General features: G+C 32.1%; 1 protein-coding gene across 1 annotated transcript; it reads right to left on the bottom strand.

Moving 5' to 3' along the window:
* Positions 1–999: 999 nt before the first annotated feature.
* LOC145138198 (cytokinin riboside 5'-monophosphate phosphoribohydrolase LOG5-like) lies at positions 1,000–3,646 on the bottom strand. Its single transcript, XM_079072319.1, has 7 exons — positions 3,386–3,646; positions 2,988–3,085; positions 2,854–2,884; positions 2,668–2,767; positions 1,963–2,033; positions 1,626–1,769; positions 1,000–1,328 (listed from the first exon to the last, which is right to left on the bottom strand). The coding sequence occupies exons 1-7, from the start codon at positions 3,491–3,493 to the stop codon at positions 1,230–1,232; spliced, it is 651 nt and encodes a 216-aa protein (XP_078928445.1). The 5' UTR covers positions 3,494–3,646; the 3' UTR covers positions 1,000–1,229.
* Between the last annotated feature and the right edge of the window lie 13,885 nt (positions 3,647–17,531).

Here is a 17,531-nt window from a genome sequence, read left to right as displayed (position 1 = left end):
AGTAGAACCCGATGAAATTTTAACACTTTGAAGAAGTTATATCTCAATATAAACTATTTAAGATATGATTAGTCTTTTATTAAAATAGATATTAGTGGTATTTATGAACTTTTATATGATATTAGTCATATTTAATTTTTTAAAATTTAACAAATTAGCAATTAATGGTCTCCGATTAATCCCCCGATTAATCTCCGCCTAGCCGATTAATCCCTTAACCCTAGTCCACCGATTAGCCAACGTCAAACGATTTTTACAACCTTGCCGTTTTTATACACTAGTAAATACCGTATAATAAAAAACTAGCACTTAGAACTTTTACATCTTGGAGCATCTTCCACCTTTTGCACTTGCAATTAAAAATTCCTTACATTTTGGTCCAAAAACTTAATGGCCGGTTAACTTTTTGTAAGTATTGGTTGTAGTTTTGTCACTTAATTTTTGGAGGGAAAAAATTTGTAAAACTATTTTTGAGAACCAGTGCAACCCTTCACAAAATGGTGTAACTACCAAAATTTTCGACTATAAATACAGGTGTTTTATCATCGTTTTTTGGTAAATCGCATTATTCACATCTTCATGATTATATCATTGTGTTTATGAGAGAGGACTATATATACAAGTGTTTTATCATCGTTTTTGGTAAATCGCATTTTTCATATCTTCATGATTATTATCATTGTGTTTATGAGAGAGGACTATAAATACAAGTGTTTTATCATCGTTCTTTTGGTAAATCGCATTTTTCATATCTTCATGATTATTATGAGAGGACTGTATGATTGTTGCATACATCTTCTTAACTCGAAGAGGTTTTTGGAGATCTTAATCATTTTACCCAATAAGGACAATAGTAACGACTAATTAAATATAATGGTTTTGCCAATTCCTCCTCTTACTGCTTTTCATAATTCCTTTTCTATTTTACATACTATTTCTAACATATGTATCATCAAAATCTGAAATCCTCATTTCAGAATTTATAATCATTTCAGAAAATATATAAAAGTTGGATAATTTACTAATTTTCATTTTGTATTTACTTAATAACAAAAGAATCTAAACTGACTAATTTGTCCTTCCACTTCTTTCAAAGGAATACAAAAGGATCTCTAGGAAGCACACTAATTACAATTTCACCCTTCCTAGAAACTTTAACAAAAAAAAAAAAAAAAAAAAAAAAAAAAAAAAACTATGGAGGGAATTAGCATGTCCAAATTTGTCATTCGTCATCTAGCTAATTCAGAGTGCAAAGATGAGTTCAACTCCACTTGTTCAGCTTCCCATCTCGCCTTTGCCACTACACCATCATGCATCGGGACGTAATCCTGTAATAAAAAACACACACCACATCCTTCAATGCATTAGTCACTTGTACCGTACAATCATTATAGTTTATCTATAAAGGTAACACTGTCAGAGCTATAATCAAGTTGAGTTCTGTATCAATTAGTTCGTACGTAATTTCACTTTGGAATTTCTAGATTTTGAGTAAAAAAATGATATCGAAGTATATAAAGAGTGGCTTTAGTGTTTATAAAAACTCAATACATGACTCTTTTTTTATATATTATTTATAAATTTTATGCTCCAAAACACTACAAAGAAAATGTTTGTTTACATACCTCAAGTTTTTGTACTAATTCTTTTGCATTTGGAGCAGAGACAATGATGTGGCGCTGAGCTGGCATGATGAAACCATCATCGACTGCTTTGTCGATGAATGTAAGTAGCGAGTTATAGTAACCATCCACGTTTAACAAGCCCACCTATTAAGATGTTCAAGTATATATGTATTAAGTCATTAATTACTTGTATTGTATAACCAAATAATGAAAACAGTTTCTTTTTTGCCTTCTACTTCGATATACAAATTAAAATTAAATGAAAAAAAAAAATATTTAAAAAAAAAAGAAGAAGAAGGAAATCTTTTTTTTTTCCATATGTGGTTTGGTTACTTACGGGCTTGTCATGAATTCCAAGTTGGGCCCACGTAATAACCTCTAATAATTCCTCCAATGTTCCATATCCACCTACAAATATTTATTAAAAAAAAAATTAGAAATCCTTATCTATTTAAAAATTAAAAACCTTTGTGAACATATTTATAAATTATATAAAAATTGGAATAACATAGATTAAAAGATTTTCGATCTAACGATATAAAATGTTCTAGTTCTAGAAAGGATAAATTTGACGAGATCCAAAACAATAATACATAATAAAAAAAATAAGATTGTCGTTATCTTAATAATAGTTTTTATAGTATATTTAATGTACAAGTTATTTATAAACTCTAATAAATATGCAAAATAGTTTGTTAGGTCAACGAGTTTCGATTTGTCCTAAAGACAAATCAAAATACGTCAATTTGAGTTGGAATTTTATTTTTAATGTATCAATTAAGAGGTAATATCTGAAATCATATATGGTTTAAATTATTATTTTGCTAAAATGGTCGAAAATCATCAAATTTTAAAATGCTTACAGATATTCTAAAACTTTTTATTTAGAATTTTAAATTATCATTTTGATTAGTAAATTATAAGTATATTTAAATTTAATATATATTAATCAACACCTTTGTTGCTTTACTTATAAATTATAAGGTATATAATTAGTTGTGTTTTAGTCATAATTTATAAACATCGTGGGTAGAGATGGAACCTGGTAAGGCAATAAAACAATCAGAATGACGAGCCATCTCAGCTTTTCTTTGATGCATATTAGATACGACTCTTAATTCTCCTATTGTTTCACCTGTTATCTGCATATACATATTAATAAAGAATAAATAATATATTTAAAAAATAATAATAATATACATTTTTAAAGAAAATACTAGTTCATTACCTCCTTGCACATGAGAGTCTTGGGAATAATCCTGAAAATATAAAGAATAATTATTTTCAACGAAAAAAAAAAGATTGAAGCTTTGAAAGCTTTGAAGGGCTAATTAAAAGGTAATTAGTCACTATATGTATTACCCTAAAACATGGCCACCACCACGGTGAACCTCCTGTGAGACCAATCCCATTAACCCTACACTCCCTCCACCATAAACAAGATCCACTTTCCTTTTCACCTTCATAAAGAACAACAAATATTAATTAACATTAATACATACATATACATATATACATGCATACATACATACATACATATAGATGATGGAGGGTAAAACTGGAATTTTAAAAAGATGAAAGGCAAGTTGGTATTACAATCCCATTAACCCGGCACTCCCCCACCATAAACAAAGATTTTGTTTTCTTTTTATAAACAAAACCATAATAACATACATTTACATATACATATAGACATGTATATATATGGAGGAGGGTAAAACTGGAATTTTGAAAAGATGAAGGGTAGGTTGGTCAAGTACCAGTTCTTGGCCTAAATCAAGAGCAGCATCTCTGTAACAATCTCTTTTACCAGCACTACTACCACAGAAAACACATACACTTTTGAATCTTGATCTTATGTCCTCCATCTTCTTCTTCTTCTTCTTCTTCTTCTTCTTCTTCTTCTTCTTCTTCTTCTTCTTCTTCTTCTTCTTCTAGTTGTTTTTCCAATATTTTGGGGTACTTCTTTTTTTGCTTTGAATATGAATGTGGAAAGTGTTTGGAATAATAAAGGAATAATGGAAGGTGGGTTGGTTTATATAAAGGATGAAGAACCAAATAATGATATAATTGGGATGACTTCTTGAATTATGTTGGGCCACGTAGGTCAGAGGCAAAATGGTAATTTACAGAGAGAAAATGTCACAAGTTATCTTATTTATTTTATAATTCCATGGTGTATATTATGCCGAATACCTTTTTTTTACATGAATAAGAGAAACTTTAGGTTTTAGATTAGTGAATATGATATTTACAGAGTTGATAATACCAGTGAAAACCGATTTTTTGCTTATCTCCAAACAAACATAGTTTAACCAAACTTAGATTATCGGATTAGTTTTTGGAATTTTTTTTACTATTCAGCAATATATATATACATAGCACTTATCTATTTCAGTATCATTAACTATTTGTTATAACGGTAATAGATAAGACCATATAACTATATAATTTTCAAACAACAATATTTTAAAGCATATAAAAACAAAACTATCGTTGTTTATATGGCAAGATTGAGGCGTGTGTATGTTAGTGTGTGTGCGAAAAAACAAAGATTACATACATCCTATTGAGTATTGAGGGTGAAGCTTAAATATGTAACATTAATTTAAAATAGACCCGATTAGTATAATGACAACTATAACATTCGACAATCTTATATAAATAGGATAAGAGGGAGATGGTCAGCAGCCCCTACAGTAAGATTAATTGGGAGACTACTTCCATATATAATTTTTTGTAACTACGTCCACACTTCCCTGCATAAGATTTTTGCATACGAAACGTTAACCAGCGAAAAATAATAAAGTAATGTATGTCTGAATAGAGGCTAATAAACGAATAAATATCCATGAGTGGAGGGGAAACAAAAATAATTAGTTTAAAAATGGCCAAAAAGCACAAACAAAAAACAAAGGTAGGCACTAGATACTTAATACTACTCTGCTACACTGATTCGAAGTCTCCACACATTGGTATCTCATATCTGAGATCATGTCCTCTGTAAGTATTAACTCTTTCAAGTCTAACCGCACGCTATCTTCTCACTTATTACTCGACCGACCATTCATCTTATTACACTCGACAGTAATCGACTCCACTCTCCTAACATAAGTTGTCTGTTGTCTCCTATGAACATGTCTAAACCAATAAAGTCTTCCTTCTTAATTTGTGGATGAACACCCTCGTACCCAATGAATTCCTAATTCACGTGCTCGATATCATATCCAACAAATGTCTTACCATATGTCCACTGCAACATTTTCATTTCTACAAACTTCATCTTACTCTCATGTTCCTTCTTAATCGGACAACATTCAGACCCATACAACAAAGTTGACCTTATAGCTACCTCATACAATTTTTTCTTTAGTTTCAGTGGCACCTTCTTGTCACACAATACTCTTGGCACTTCCCTCCACTTTAACCATCTCACCTTTATGTGTTGTGTAACGTCATCCTCAACACACCCTTCTTTATGGATCATAGAGCCCATGCACTTACAACTCCCTTTTTTGGGTGCAAAACATGCTTATCAATGCATAAATCAATTCCTTCATTGTTTTGCTCCCTACTGAAATTGCTCTATGGATATTCTATTTCTATCTTATCAGTGATGATATATAGCCCTTTTCCTTCTAAGGATGCCTTTAAGATATCCAACCTAATATTCAACTTTGTCCTAGACTAAGCTACAAGAACTATGTTTTCGGACTATAGCATACACAATGACACTTATTCTTAGGTTCATAATAGATTTCATCCATAATTTAAGTGAAGATGTACGAACTAAGAGTTGATCCCTATTGGAGTCTTATTTCTACTAGGAAAGCCTCGATGTCACCAATTACAGTTCGAATACATGTTGTATACCAACAATACATATCACGTATAGCCCAAACATAACTCCTAGAAACCCTGTTAGCTTCCAAAGTATTCCATATTGTCTCACGTGGGGCGCTATCACATGCCTTCTCTAGGATGATGAACACCATATAGAGATCCCATGTTTCTTTCTCGATATTTCACCATTAGATGTTTGAGCAAATGGATCACCTCAGTAGTAGACCTCTCATGCATGAAATCAAATTAATTTTACGATAAAATAATTTATTGTATTAACTTAGCCTTTAACACCATATCCCATAACTTCATGTAAGAAGCTTAATACTTTTATAGTTTCCATAAATTTGTGTGTCTCCTTTGTTCTTATAGATTGGTATCACAATACTAGATCTCTACTCCTCTGGCTTCTTGCATGACTTATGTTAAGGAGGTTTGTTAACCACTATACTCTCACCTCACCTAAGAACAACTGCATTGAAATATGGATTTGGTTAGAACCAACAACTTCGTCTCTTTCATTTCCATAATGCCATATTTACTCTCTCTCTCTCTCTCTCTCTCTCTCTCTCTCTCTCTCTCTCTCTCTCTCTCTCTCTCTCTCTCTCTCCATGTGGGAGAAAATATAGGTTGTCTGACGCTTCCCCAAGCGATCCTATCCCTAACCAACAAAGTAAACTTGTTAAATAAAGGATCAAAGTAACTACCACATGTCCTCTTAATACGAAACACCCCTTGTACGAGCTAGTAGAAATTAGGATATCCTTTAAAAAATTATTTTAAAACATTAAACTATTTTGAAATATCAGTTCAGAAATTGGTCCAAAAAAATTTAAATCATAGGATTTAGTTAATCTTATTCAATATCATTACAAAACGGTAAGATGAACCATACAAACATGTCTTCTAAATATCCAAGCTTACTATCCTAAACTTCATTTTCACTTACGAGTACATGTTAAACTATGAAATGGAATTCATAATGGTGATTCTCAATCCATAATTATAAATTCCAAAAATATTTTGTAAACCTATGTAAAACCATTTCTTTGTATCTCAAACCATTTCCAAAATATTTCTTTGTATCTCTAACTAGGTTCTATTTTATTTGCAGTAGTAGTTCATCTCTAGCATATAACTTATCATGATGGTCCTTTTAAATGTTAGTTAAGTTAAAGCTTGATCAACACTAGGTTTTATCGACATTACCAATTTAGCCATTGTTTTATATTTAACCTAAATAATTATTATTTTATTTTTAACTAAACTAAATAATTAATTAACATATATTCAAAAACATAATTTTAAGATTTTAACTTGGTATGTTTTATTTTGATTATATTACTTATTTATTTATTTATTTTATAAAATTTTATTTTCCACTAAAGTGGACAAAGTTCCAGACTTTAAAAGAGGATGTTACAATTATACGTCCCTTAAAATGATTTCATCTCCGGAATCACAATGACAGAAAAAAGGTTGTAATAATATTTTACAACATATATTTCTTTCACATATATTTCTTCCAGGCATTCATATTGTCTTGGTTATACAAAATCTCTTTAGAATATTTTATTTTTACTCTAGGTAGTAAAATAAGTTTGTTTCCTGCTTGCTTTCCTTGTAAAATCAAATCTTTTCTTTGTATATATAATTTTACTAAGTTTATATTTCATTCGTTTAATTAGTTGATGAGCACCATCCCTTAAGTTTTATTTGTAAAGTATTTTTTTAAATGGATGTGAATTCATTTATTAAGACTCTACCTTTAACTATTGTTATCCTATTCATATATTTATTCCCTTTAATATATATATATATATATATATATATATATATATATATATATATATATATATATATATATATATATAAAGAGATGGAGGTTCAAATGTGGATTGACATTTATTGTGCGGACGTGTGAGCAGTGCTATTCTGTGCGAATGACAAAGAAAATATGTTGTTTGATAATATAAATACGTTCAATATTACATAACTATTGTCATTATCACGCATTATCACTAATTAAATCGTCTATAAGGTTATTATAGATTTTTTTTATTATTCTCATTCTGTCAGAATGTTTATTGAGTCGTATTCTGTAAGAATGAAAATGAGTGAAAAACGATGCGTTAGAACAAAAACGAATAAGAATCTTCAAAATGCATGAAAATGACAATAGTTTTGCTAGGTTGAATGTATTCACATTACTAAACAGCCTAGTCTCTTAGTAATTATCATAAAATAATACTGTCCACACGTCTGCACAATAGTTGTCCATCCACATTATAACATAGCCATATATATATATATATATATATATATATATATATATATATATATATATATATATATATATATATATATATATATATATATATATATATATATATACGCGCTTTTGCTTCGCTCAAAATCTACTTACTTCATTTTCATTTGAATTTTCTTATTTAATATCCAAATCCTTATAAATCATTTTTATATGATTATTCTCATAAAATATTTAAACTCTTTCCATTATAAAACACTTCATGCATTATAACTTCCATTTATTAGTTTTTAAGAGAATTTCTAGTTTTGTATTTTTCTAAACCATATTACTATTGTCTTTGACTTCAAATGGATCATCAATAATGGGTATTATCTATCAGCTCATGATGGCTATCTTGTTCTCTTAAATCACGTGTTTCATCCTAACATGAGTTACTTTTAATGCAACTAAAATGATTTCTTAATTCTTTCTAAGTATATTTATAGAGTGATTCTTATATTGTCTTTATGTTTTATATCCATTGTAAGTTATGAAAACTTGTTCACACATCTTCTCCCATTAAGTTAAATTATGTTTTTTTTCCTCTATTCCAAGGTATAAATAACTATTAGGCATATGAATACCTAATGTTATATGAGATCCTTACCTAATTACAAGGAATATTCTAAAATCACTAAAGAGTACAAATTTGAGTACCTTTATATGTACCATAAATCCTTTAGATTCATGGAAAGGTTAAATAGGTTCACAAATTTTTTATTATTCAAAAATTAATTAATAATGGTATCGATGAAAACAAAGATATTGATACCACAAAAATCATACGTAATGAATCACGATAGATTCACATGAAGAGGAATTTTTAATACGTGAATTATTCACATCATATTCTAAACACCAACAATACTTAGGAAATGGGTAACAATTGATTTATTTGAATTGTACCTTGAGGACACCGCGGAAGGAGTCGTACTAAAGGAATAACATGAAGGAGAGTCTTATGAGAAACAAATATAAGTGCTTATCCTTATATCCTCTAACTAAACGAATTCCTTTGCAATTTTATTCTATTCTTTATTCTCACATGTTAACCTTTGATATCAATTCTTCACTTGTTGCTCTTTTAAGGCTAAAGCCACCTCATTTAGTCCACAAAGTTGAATCTCATCGTTGGTACGGATTGTAATTCATGATTCTCTTCCACTTCATTCCTTTCTACTTTTGGAGTTTAGTTTCTAGTTCTTATTATTATTTCTAATATTATAATTAAACATTTATAAACCTAAACACATGAAATTTCTTGTAACATCTGCTTTTTGAGAATTATTGATGTGTATTTTACTAATACTAGTTTTAATATTTATAATTTCACTTCATCACAGCTAGACTGCAACACAAGTATGCAAGTGTACCTATTTGTTTGACAGTATAGGAATGCCAAGTACGGGTTGTCGAACATTAGGGGAACGGGTATGATTTCAATAAAAACAACAACTACTAATTAAACTAGGAAAAATAATGTAAATAGGGTTTTTTCTAAATTTTCAAGTTCAAAACCTTCATACGAAAACGAACAAAACAGATAACGATTTACATCAAATTTTAAAAAGTACTTCCATTTAGCTTCAACTCACCTCTCTCCTATTGTTGATTTATTTAATAGTGTAATAGACTTGTTAGTTGGTTACCAAATTTTAGTGTGACTAGTTATCTTGATCGGATTTCCTAGTGCTAACAATTAATGAACGACTAATACAATGATCATGTAATTAGTGAACACGCAATTGATAAATATATATTCGGATTGTGAATGATAGATCTAATGATTTCTTATCTATGTTAAGACAATCAATCAAGCACATATTATGATATCTAATACTCTCTAACACGGTTACTAATTTATATTACCTAACCCTACGATTTTCTTAATCATTAGATCTAACAGTTTAATGATCATAAATAGTTAAAACTCAAGTTATTGTAATTAGAGTGATCCTCTAACTACACATAACTCATAGATAGGCGGTAAAATTATAACTTTAACATGCAAGGTAAACGATCTATCAAACACAAGTAATAACCAAGCTAAATAAATCTCATACCATCGAAATCAACACATAGTATCGACGTTTGTCTCCACCAAATGATAGTAAAGGGTTATTAGCCCATAACTAAAGTAGAAAATAGCTAAAAGCGATATAGACTTCATTAACATGTTTAGATAAGTAAACCGAATGATTAACGTTTTCTTCGTCTCTCGATCTCTTCAAATCTCGCTCTTCAATCGATCTCTGGCCTCCTTAGGGTTTCTAAGGGTTATTTGGTCGTAATTAGTCACCATTAATCGCATCTTTCTCTTTCAAAATGGTTTAGAAATGTATTTATAAGGTTTCCATATTTCACGCCATCACGCTGTGGTAGATGGCTCACCAAGCTACAGTGGACATTTCTTCGCATGTCCTACAAGACTTCTGACGTGTACCTCATCTGATGATTTTTATCGAATAAGGAATCTCCACCACACCATGGTATGCATGTGACCACGCCATGGGGCTTCAAAATCTTTCATGATTTGACTTTTGTTGACTCCATCCAGCAATCCCGCTTCCAGCTCCATATTTCTGCTCCTTTTATCCCGAGCATGTCTTCACTGCTACAAAACAAAATATGAACAAATTAAGTACCTTTTATCTTTAAATAAGACCAAATGTAACTAAAAATACCAGAATATTGCCTGAAATATAACTAAGTATGGTGATATCAAAATACACACACTTGTCTTTTGATTTTCCCCAAGCAAAACTGATGTTTATTATCATTCTATTTCAATACCATCCATCAAAAGCTTGCTCACCAACATCACATAGAATAACCTAATTTATGTAACACCTCAAATTTTAGACCAAATTTTTTATTTTTAAATTACCAAAAATCATAGTTTCACAACCAAGTTATCGAATATAATATCATCCCAAAACAAAAAAGTATCATAATTATCAGAGTTCATAAACATGTCCCAGTAGTAAATTCCTCAGCGTGTGTGTACAATCAGACCTTTGCCTTCCCGCGGTACTGTGAAGTACCTGCCACATATAAATCAACAACTTTATGCATAAAGCTTAGTGAGTTCTCCAAGATACCACATATAACACAACATAAATAAACAACTATGGGTTATCCGCAACCCTAGGGCTATCAGCAATCCCGGTGAGCTAACAACACGCTCGGTGGGTTAACAACAACCCTGGTTGGCTATCAGCAACCTCAGTCACATATAATCATCATAACATAACATAGCAGCTAGACCCAACTGGTCATCTTAATACAACTATCCTACCATAGAGGTAAGAGTAAGTGAGGAGATTCACCTGACACTAGCTACACGAGAAACCTAGCACCCGGACTGCCGGATCTAGACTACGCCTAGTCAAAAAAGTAATTAAAACTAATTAATAATTAAAGTCAAAATCTCACTTGAGAGTCCCAATCCCACAGATAAATCTTCTAAGGGAAAAAGGACCATTTTGCCATTCCCATGGTCTAAAAACCCTAAAACTTGACCTAGGGTTGAAGTCAACGAAAGTCAACACTCGGCGCGTACGCTGAGCGTACAAGTCCATACGTTGGGCGTACCACTAGGTCAGCGTGTATCGAGGAAGATTCAGGCTATGCTGCGCGTAGCCAGGAGTATGCCCAACATACTCCATCAGTCTCCAAATCCACTAAGTTGGTATCTTAATCCTTTAAGACAACCAACCCAACTACATATCTAACTAATTTAAGGCCTCTTAAATCATAAAATCGTGGGCTTTAATCCATTGCATGGTTAGGAGGGCTCAAAACATCACTTCATCCATTCTAACCTACTTTATGTTGGGTTTTATGTACTCTAACAATCATATGGTGCACATATAACCCTAATGCTTTGGATCTAAGTTTTCTCTAATTATACATGCAATATTGGTTTCCAAAGCATGAAGCCTAAACTAGCATACAAAATTTGATATATGAATCATAAAGCTAGTTAGAAGATTACCTTTTGATGTAGCTAGTAGAACTTTGGCCTTAAGAGAACTTAGCACCCCAAGTGTTGTGCCTCAAACAAGTCACAAACACCAATAAACAACTAGATGGATATGAGAGAGGTTTAGGAGACTCAAAATCGGATTCTTCTTCTTGGAATGCAAGTGTTCACGGATTTTAGGCTTAGAGTTACATATATATATATATATATATATATATATATATATATATATAGTGTAGAATTCCAAGAGTCATGTGTAACCCTAATTCATACACATAAGCTTATGATCCAACAATTGATTTGGACTAACACTTCATGGTCTAATCCATAAGCTTATCCCATCACAAATCAATCATGGATCATTAGCCCAATCCATATGTATCAATTTAATTAGTCTCTTTTGATCACTAAATTAATTCAATTAAATCTTGATCAATATTAATTAAATAATATGATTTCTCAATTAATATATTATACTTATAATATATCAATAAATTACAAATAACCTCTTTTTTCAAATATCCATCTACCAAGTTGTTCTGGTGAAGGCAACCCGAAATGGACCATGCTACTATCGGGTCAAGTAAATACCAATTATAGTTATAGGCTTAGACACCTAATCCAACAGTCTCCCACTTGGATAAGTCTAATAACTATAATTGTCAATGCAACCTAAAATTCGATTAGCAATCGTAGCTCTCAAAAAGCCACTGTCGTACTCTGACGCGTCCATTAGATAAGGGATCATATAATCCTCTGTTCTTCAAGATATCGTGTGGACAAAGACATGGAATAAAGTCATACTCATTGTCCAACAGTTTATTTCCCGATTTCTGATTTGTTTGACATTGAACTTAATTGAACACATCAATTGAGTCCTGACCGGGCCCGACACATAAGTCAAAACAAAATCATCGAGGGGCCCAAGATATCTCTTTTAATCCTCTTAGGATAAAAGGAACATATAAACTTCGACTTATATGCTTGTACTAACTACTTATTAAATCATACACAACAACACGTTTTATAACATCAAGTTACTGATGCGTTTTCGCACTGTCAATGTACAACCAACTCATAATCAACAACTCATATATCTTGGTTTGAAGACTATATGATATTATCATCTGACAATCACTCGTGATAAATTCCATGAAGTGATTCATGTGAGTGTGGGTTTAGTCCAATACTCAAATCTTATTTCAAGAGCACTCATGAATGTTTGTAGCAAACTTTGCTATGTCTAACACCTTGGACAATCTTACAAAAACCCATTCATGACAGTCTACTTTCATAACCTACTTCCAAAGTATGATCGACTGTGGATGGTTTGAATAATCTTATTATTTTAGAAGTCAAAACATGCAAAATGAAACAATAGTAAACAATTGACACAAGATAGTAACTTTACTTATAAATAAAACTCATTTTATTCAATAATCAAATGTCAATTACATTTAAACTATTACAAGTTTCTAAATATCTATCTAATCATTAAAACTAATATCGTCCTTCAGCCCGATACTCCTAGCGTGCTGCAAGTGCTTAACCCTACTCAGTCCATTCGTAAGAGGATCTGTTGGGTTCTCCTTTGACGATACCCCCTTCATTAAGAGGAGTCCTTTGTTGGATAAGGTGTCTAAGTCCATAACTATTTCTGGTATGTACTTGGCCCGACCCGGCATGGTCCATTTGGGTTGCATGGCATCATGCATTTGGATAGACTTAATGAGAGAAATAACACTTGTGGTTTATTAATATATTATAAGTTCTAATATATATTAATAGTATTATTTAATTAGTATTGATCAAGAATTAATTTGGAATTAATTAAGTGATCAAAAGATGACTAATTAAATATATGGGTTGATTATGTAAATCATCCATAACTTGTATAGTGGGCTAAAAGGCTCCATGGATTATCAAGTTGGGTTAAACCCATTGGATGCTCCATGGAGGCTCCATGGGAGTTATAAACCCATGGGTCATGGAAATGAAGAGTCATGTCACATTAGGTTTTACATGGTGTAACCCTAGATATGACACACTATATAAAGACTATGTTACTCACCAAAATAGGCTACACTAAGAACAAGAGAGGGCAAGCCGATTTTTACAAGTGTTATACATTCTCTAAAGTTATTCCAAAGCATTTGGTGTTGTGTGAAACATTTGAGGCATCACACTTGGGGTGCTAGGCTCTCAAGGTTTTCAAGGAATCAAAACAACTACAAGGTATGTAATTCTAGCCATCTTTTATGTTTAAAGTTCCCCATGTATGCTAGATAGGATTATGAACCTTGGAAAAAGTATTTTGCATGTATTTTAGACAAACATAGATCCAAGGTTTTGTAGGGTTGCATGTACACTTAGGAGTGTTAGAATGCTCAAAACCCATCAGTAGTATCAGAGCCTAGGCTTGTTTGTTTGATACTTGATGCAAAATTGTGAAAAAAACTCGTTTTTATGCATTCTGAAGCATGAACTCGCCGAGTCCATGGGGGGACTCGACTAGTCCATGAGTAAACTCATCCTACTCGTCGAGTAGGTTCTTGCACTCGACGAGTCGGAGCCCCTGAGTGCAGTTTTTCGAGTTTTGCTGCTGGAAATGGACTAGAAACATTACCCTAAACTGTTTTGGTGTTTTAAAACTTGTTTTAGATGGTGTAATGATTGTTCTAATCCATTTACAATGGCTAATATCAAAATTACATGATTATATGTATTCATATGTTCTTGAAATTTTGATATGATTATTCATGTTCTTATGAGTTCTTGATAGATCACAGGAATTACTTTTTTAATGCTGAATTCATGATCTTCATGTGTTTTAATGGAGTCCATAACTTGTCCTCAAGTTATGGATAGCCAAAAGTCACTTTGAATTAAATCCATTAAAAGAACACATAAGTTACAAAAATGAAGAGTCTTCATTTTAATAACTCATAAGTTATGAATTGAAAAAGTTTTGTAAAGTTACAAAATTTGCCCTCAAGTTTTGGAACATGTAAAGTCATCTAGTAAACTTTAGTTCCAACCCCTAGAATTTTAAAAGTTAAAATTCAACCCTTACACTTGATAGTAAACTGCAACTTAATGGGTGTCCACTCTCACCCACCGCTTCCTTGACTGGTGGAGGGTCGTTAGCCGAACGGGTAGGACAAGGACTTATAAAATTCTCATTAAAAGTATAATGATTATTATAAAGTAACTAAATGTTTTATTAAATTCCCAATCTTAGTTACCTTTGGAAAATGTGAATAAGGTGCTATCCCATGAAATTACACTTTGCACTTTGATTAAGTCGTTAGTGGAGCTGTGTGGTTAACCGGCACACTAACCTGGACTTAACAAGGTAGGTAAAGGGTGACTTAAGGTTTATCATAGGTCGGTGGAGCGTGTGTGGTTAACCGGCACATCGATTGAGTGATAAACATTAGGGGTACCAAGTAATTTGCATGGTTACTTCACACCTCGTTTTGTGATCCTAGGTATCCCAGTCATAAAACTTGGAGGGCACACTCGAGATTGAAACATGCCTTTGAAAAGTTCATTGAATCTCAAAAGAATCTAGGAATTTCTAAAGACCAATTACAACCTAATAGTTTATATTTCGTTTTTATGGTGGAAATTGGTGAATCGTCATTCGCCTACCTTCAAATATTCTATAGCTTGGATTACGACATCCCTCTTCCAAGTTATAAAATATTGTGTTGGGTCCTAGCCTTAATATTTCAAATTGAGTGTTATATTAAGGATTTTAATCAACTAACTTGAATTTCTCCCATTGTAGATGTCTGGTTTAGACAACAATGATCTTCCCAAATCTAATGGGACAAGCTTTCTTTGTGAAGATGACTTCCTGAGTTTGGCCCATGAAAATCATACTTCTCTTCCTCCTCCTCCTCCAATTGTTCTCCCTGACCCACAAGCCCGAAGACTTGAAAGGTTCAGTGTCACTCAAGCTCTACTAGAAATGAAACATAAAGATGGAAGACCTGTGTGCACTCATGTCTTAAGAATGAAGTCACACATTGACAGGTTGAGAATGTTGGGTGCTGTTATTTCAAGGAAGTTTGCTATTGACTGGGTTCTTCAGTCACTTCCTGAGTCATATAGTGATTTTATTAAAGATTACTATATGACAGATCATGACATTAGCTTATTAGATCTTTCTTATTTGCTGATTGCTGCTGAATCAGAAATGATTTGGCGCAAGAATCAAGCAACTATGGGTGGAAGATCTACTTCTCAAACTTCCATGGACATGGACAATGGTAACATTGGATGTCCAGAAAAAATTTCTCTTCCCAATGGAAAAGGGATCAGCCTTGGTCAACCCGGTTGACCGAAAGGTAAAGAGAAAGTTTAAGTCTAGAATAGCCTGTTGTACCATTCCCGAAGAGTCTATATGTTTTCATTGTGAAGGAAAAGGGCATTGGAAGCGAAACTGCCCTAGCTACCTAAAGGATCTGGAAGAAAAGAAGAATCAAAAGTTTGACTCTGGTTCAGGTAAGCCCACTATCTAACTCTGTTAAGTTCCTAATTGCTGATTGTTATTACATGATGTGACTAAGTTGCATTTTGATGTTTGGCAGGATCAAGCAAAGGGAAGGAAAACTTAAAGTAAAAGTATGTTGAATCTGATCGCAAAGATGGATTTCTATCGCATGGTTGAAGATCGGAATTTTGAGCTACTACTTAGGAGATATGATAGATTGCTAGAAAAATATGTAATAGCATAGTTTTCATTTCAAGTTGCATTGTAAGGGAAAAAGTTTTTTCCGCATTTATAAATAAATGCAATTTTGTTTTATCTTAATTATATCTCCTTGCAATGACATTTTATGAAAAATTGATGTGTGTATGGTTCTAGCAATAATGGAAATGTGAATTTGATTCTATCATTTGTGGTAGTGTCCAAATTTACCAAATAAGGAATATTCTCATCAACCAAGTTTCATTTGGATCGAAACTTGGAATCATGCAATTTGTATAGTATGATGATTGAGAATTTTCATCTTTGGAAAATTAAGACTAATTCCTTGATCACGTGTATATGTGAGTCAAGTGAAGGACTAAGGTATACAGTACACAGTCTTGTGCACTTTCTAAGGTCCACCACAAAAGATCGTCAAGACTATTCGTCATGATTTACTAAGGTTGAGTAAATATGGTTGTACTTAACAGTTTAAGTATAATTCTGCAGCATTGAAAAAAATTCGATGTATGGCAGAACGAATACGAAGAATCAAATTAGGCAGGAAGATAAAAGTTTCTCAAATCTGAAAATATGGGAGAGCACTTTAGTATCATGTTTTGTGATCATATTAACGATTTAGAAATCATATCAGAATTGGTCATCTAAGGACATCTTAGTGCATTTCTATGGCTAAGAAGAGGAATCAAGAATTGCTGAAATGATTGAATCAAGAAGATGAGCCATACTTCGTTCCAAAACAAGTCTTAGAGTCATACTCCAAGACTGTAAGTTGAGTGACATATCTTAAAGAAAGGTTTATAACACTTGTCAAATGTAAGAGTAAAAGTGTCATACTCTTGTACATTTGAAATTGGTAAGTTGTGATGTTTTGGATAAAACAAAGACCAACTAAGGCCAATTGTGCGAAGTGTTTCTCTTGATAAAGAATCTGCACTATCTCTTGAATATTTGGCAAGTGAGTCTTATATGTCAAGAGGACAGTGGGAGTCTTAAAGATCTTGGAAAAGCCTTTAGATCTAATCAAGAAGAAGAAACCTATAGTTT

Source organism: Lactuca virosa, chromosome 9 (genome assembly GCF_052849685.1).
Source record: "Lactuca virosa cultivar CGN04683 chromosome 9, Lactuca_virosa_CGN04683_v6, whole genome shotgun sequence".
NCBI classification, from domain to species: domain Eukaryota; kingdom Viridiplantae; phylum Streptophyta; class Magnoliopsida; order Asterales; family Asteraceae; genus Lactuca; species Lactuca virosa.
This window is presented reverse-complemented; position numbering and strand designations above follow the sequence as displayed.

Bases quoted from the DNA above. Each gene is read 5' to 3' on its own strand.
- LOC145138198 (XM_079072319.1), bottom strand. From the start codon at position 3,493: ATGGAGGACATAAGATCAAGATTCAAAAGTGTATGTGTTTTCTGTGGT. The intron at 2,768-2,853 runs GTAATGAACTAG...ATGTATATGCAG, and splicing joins AGACTCTCATGTGCAAGGAG to ATAACAGGTGAAACAATAGG. The intron at 2,034-2,667 runs GTTCCATCTCTA...AAATATTTGTAG, and splicing joins TTGTTTTATTGCCTTACCAG to GTGGATATGGAACATTGGAG.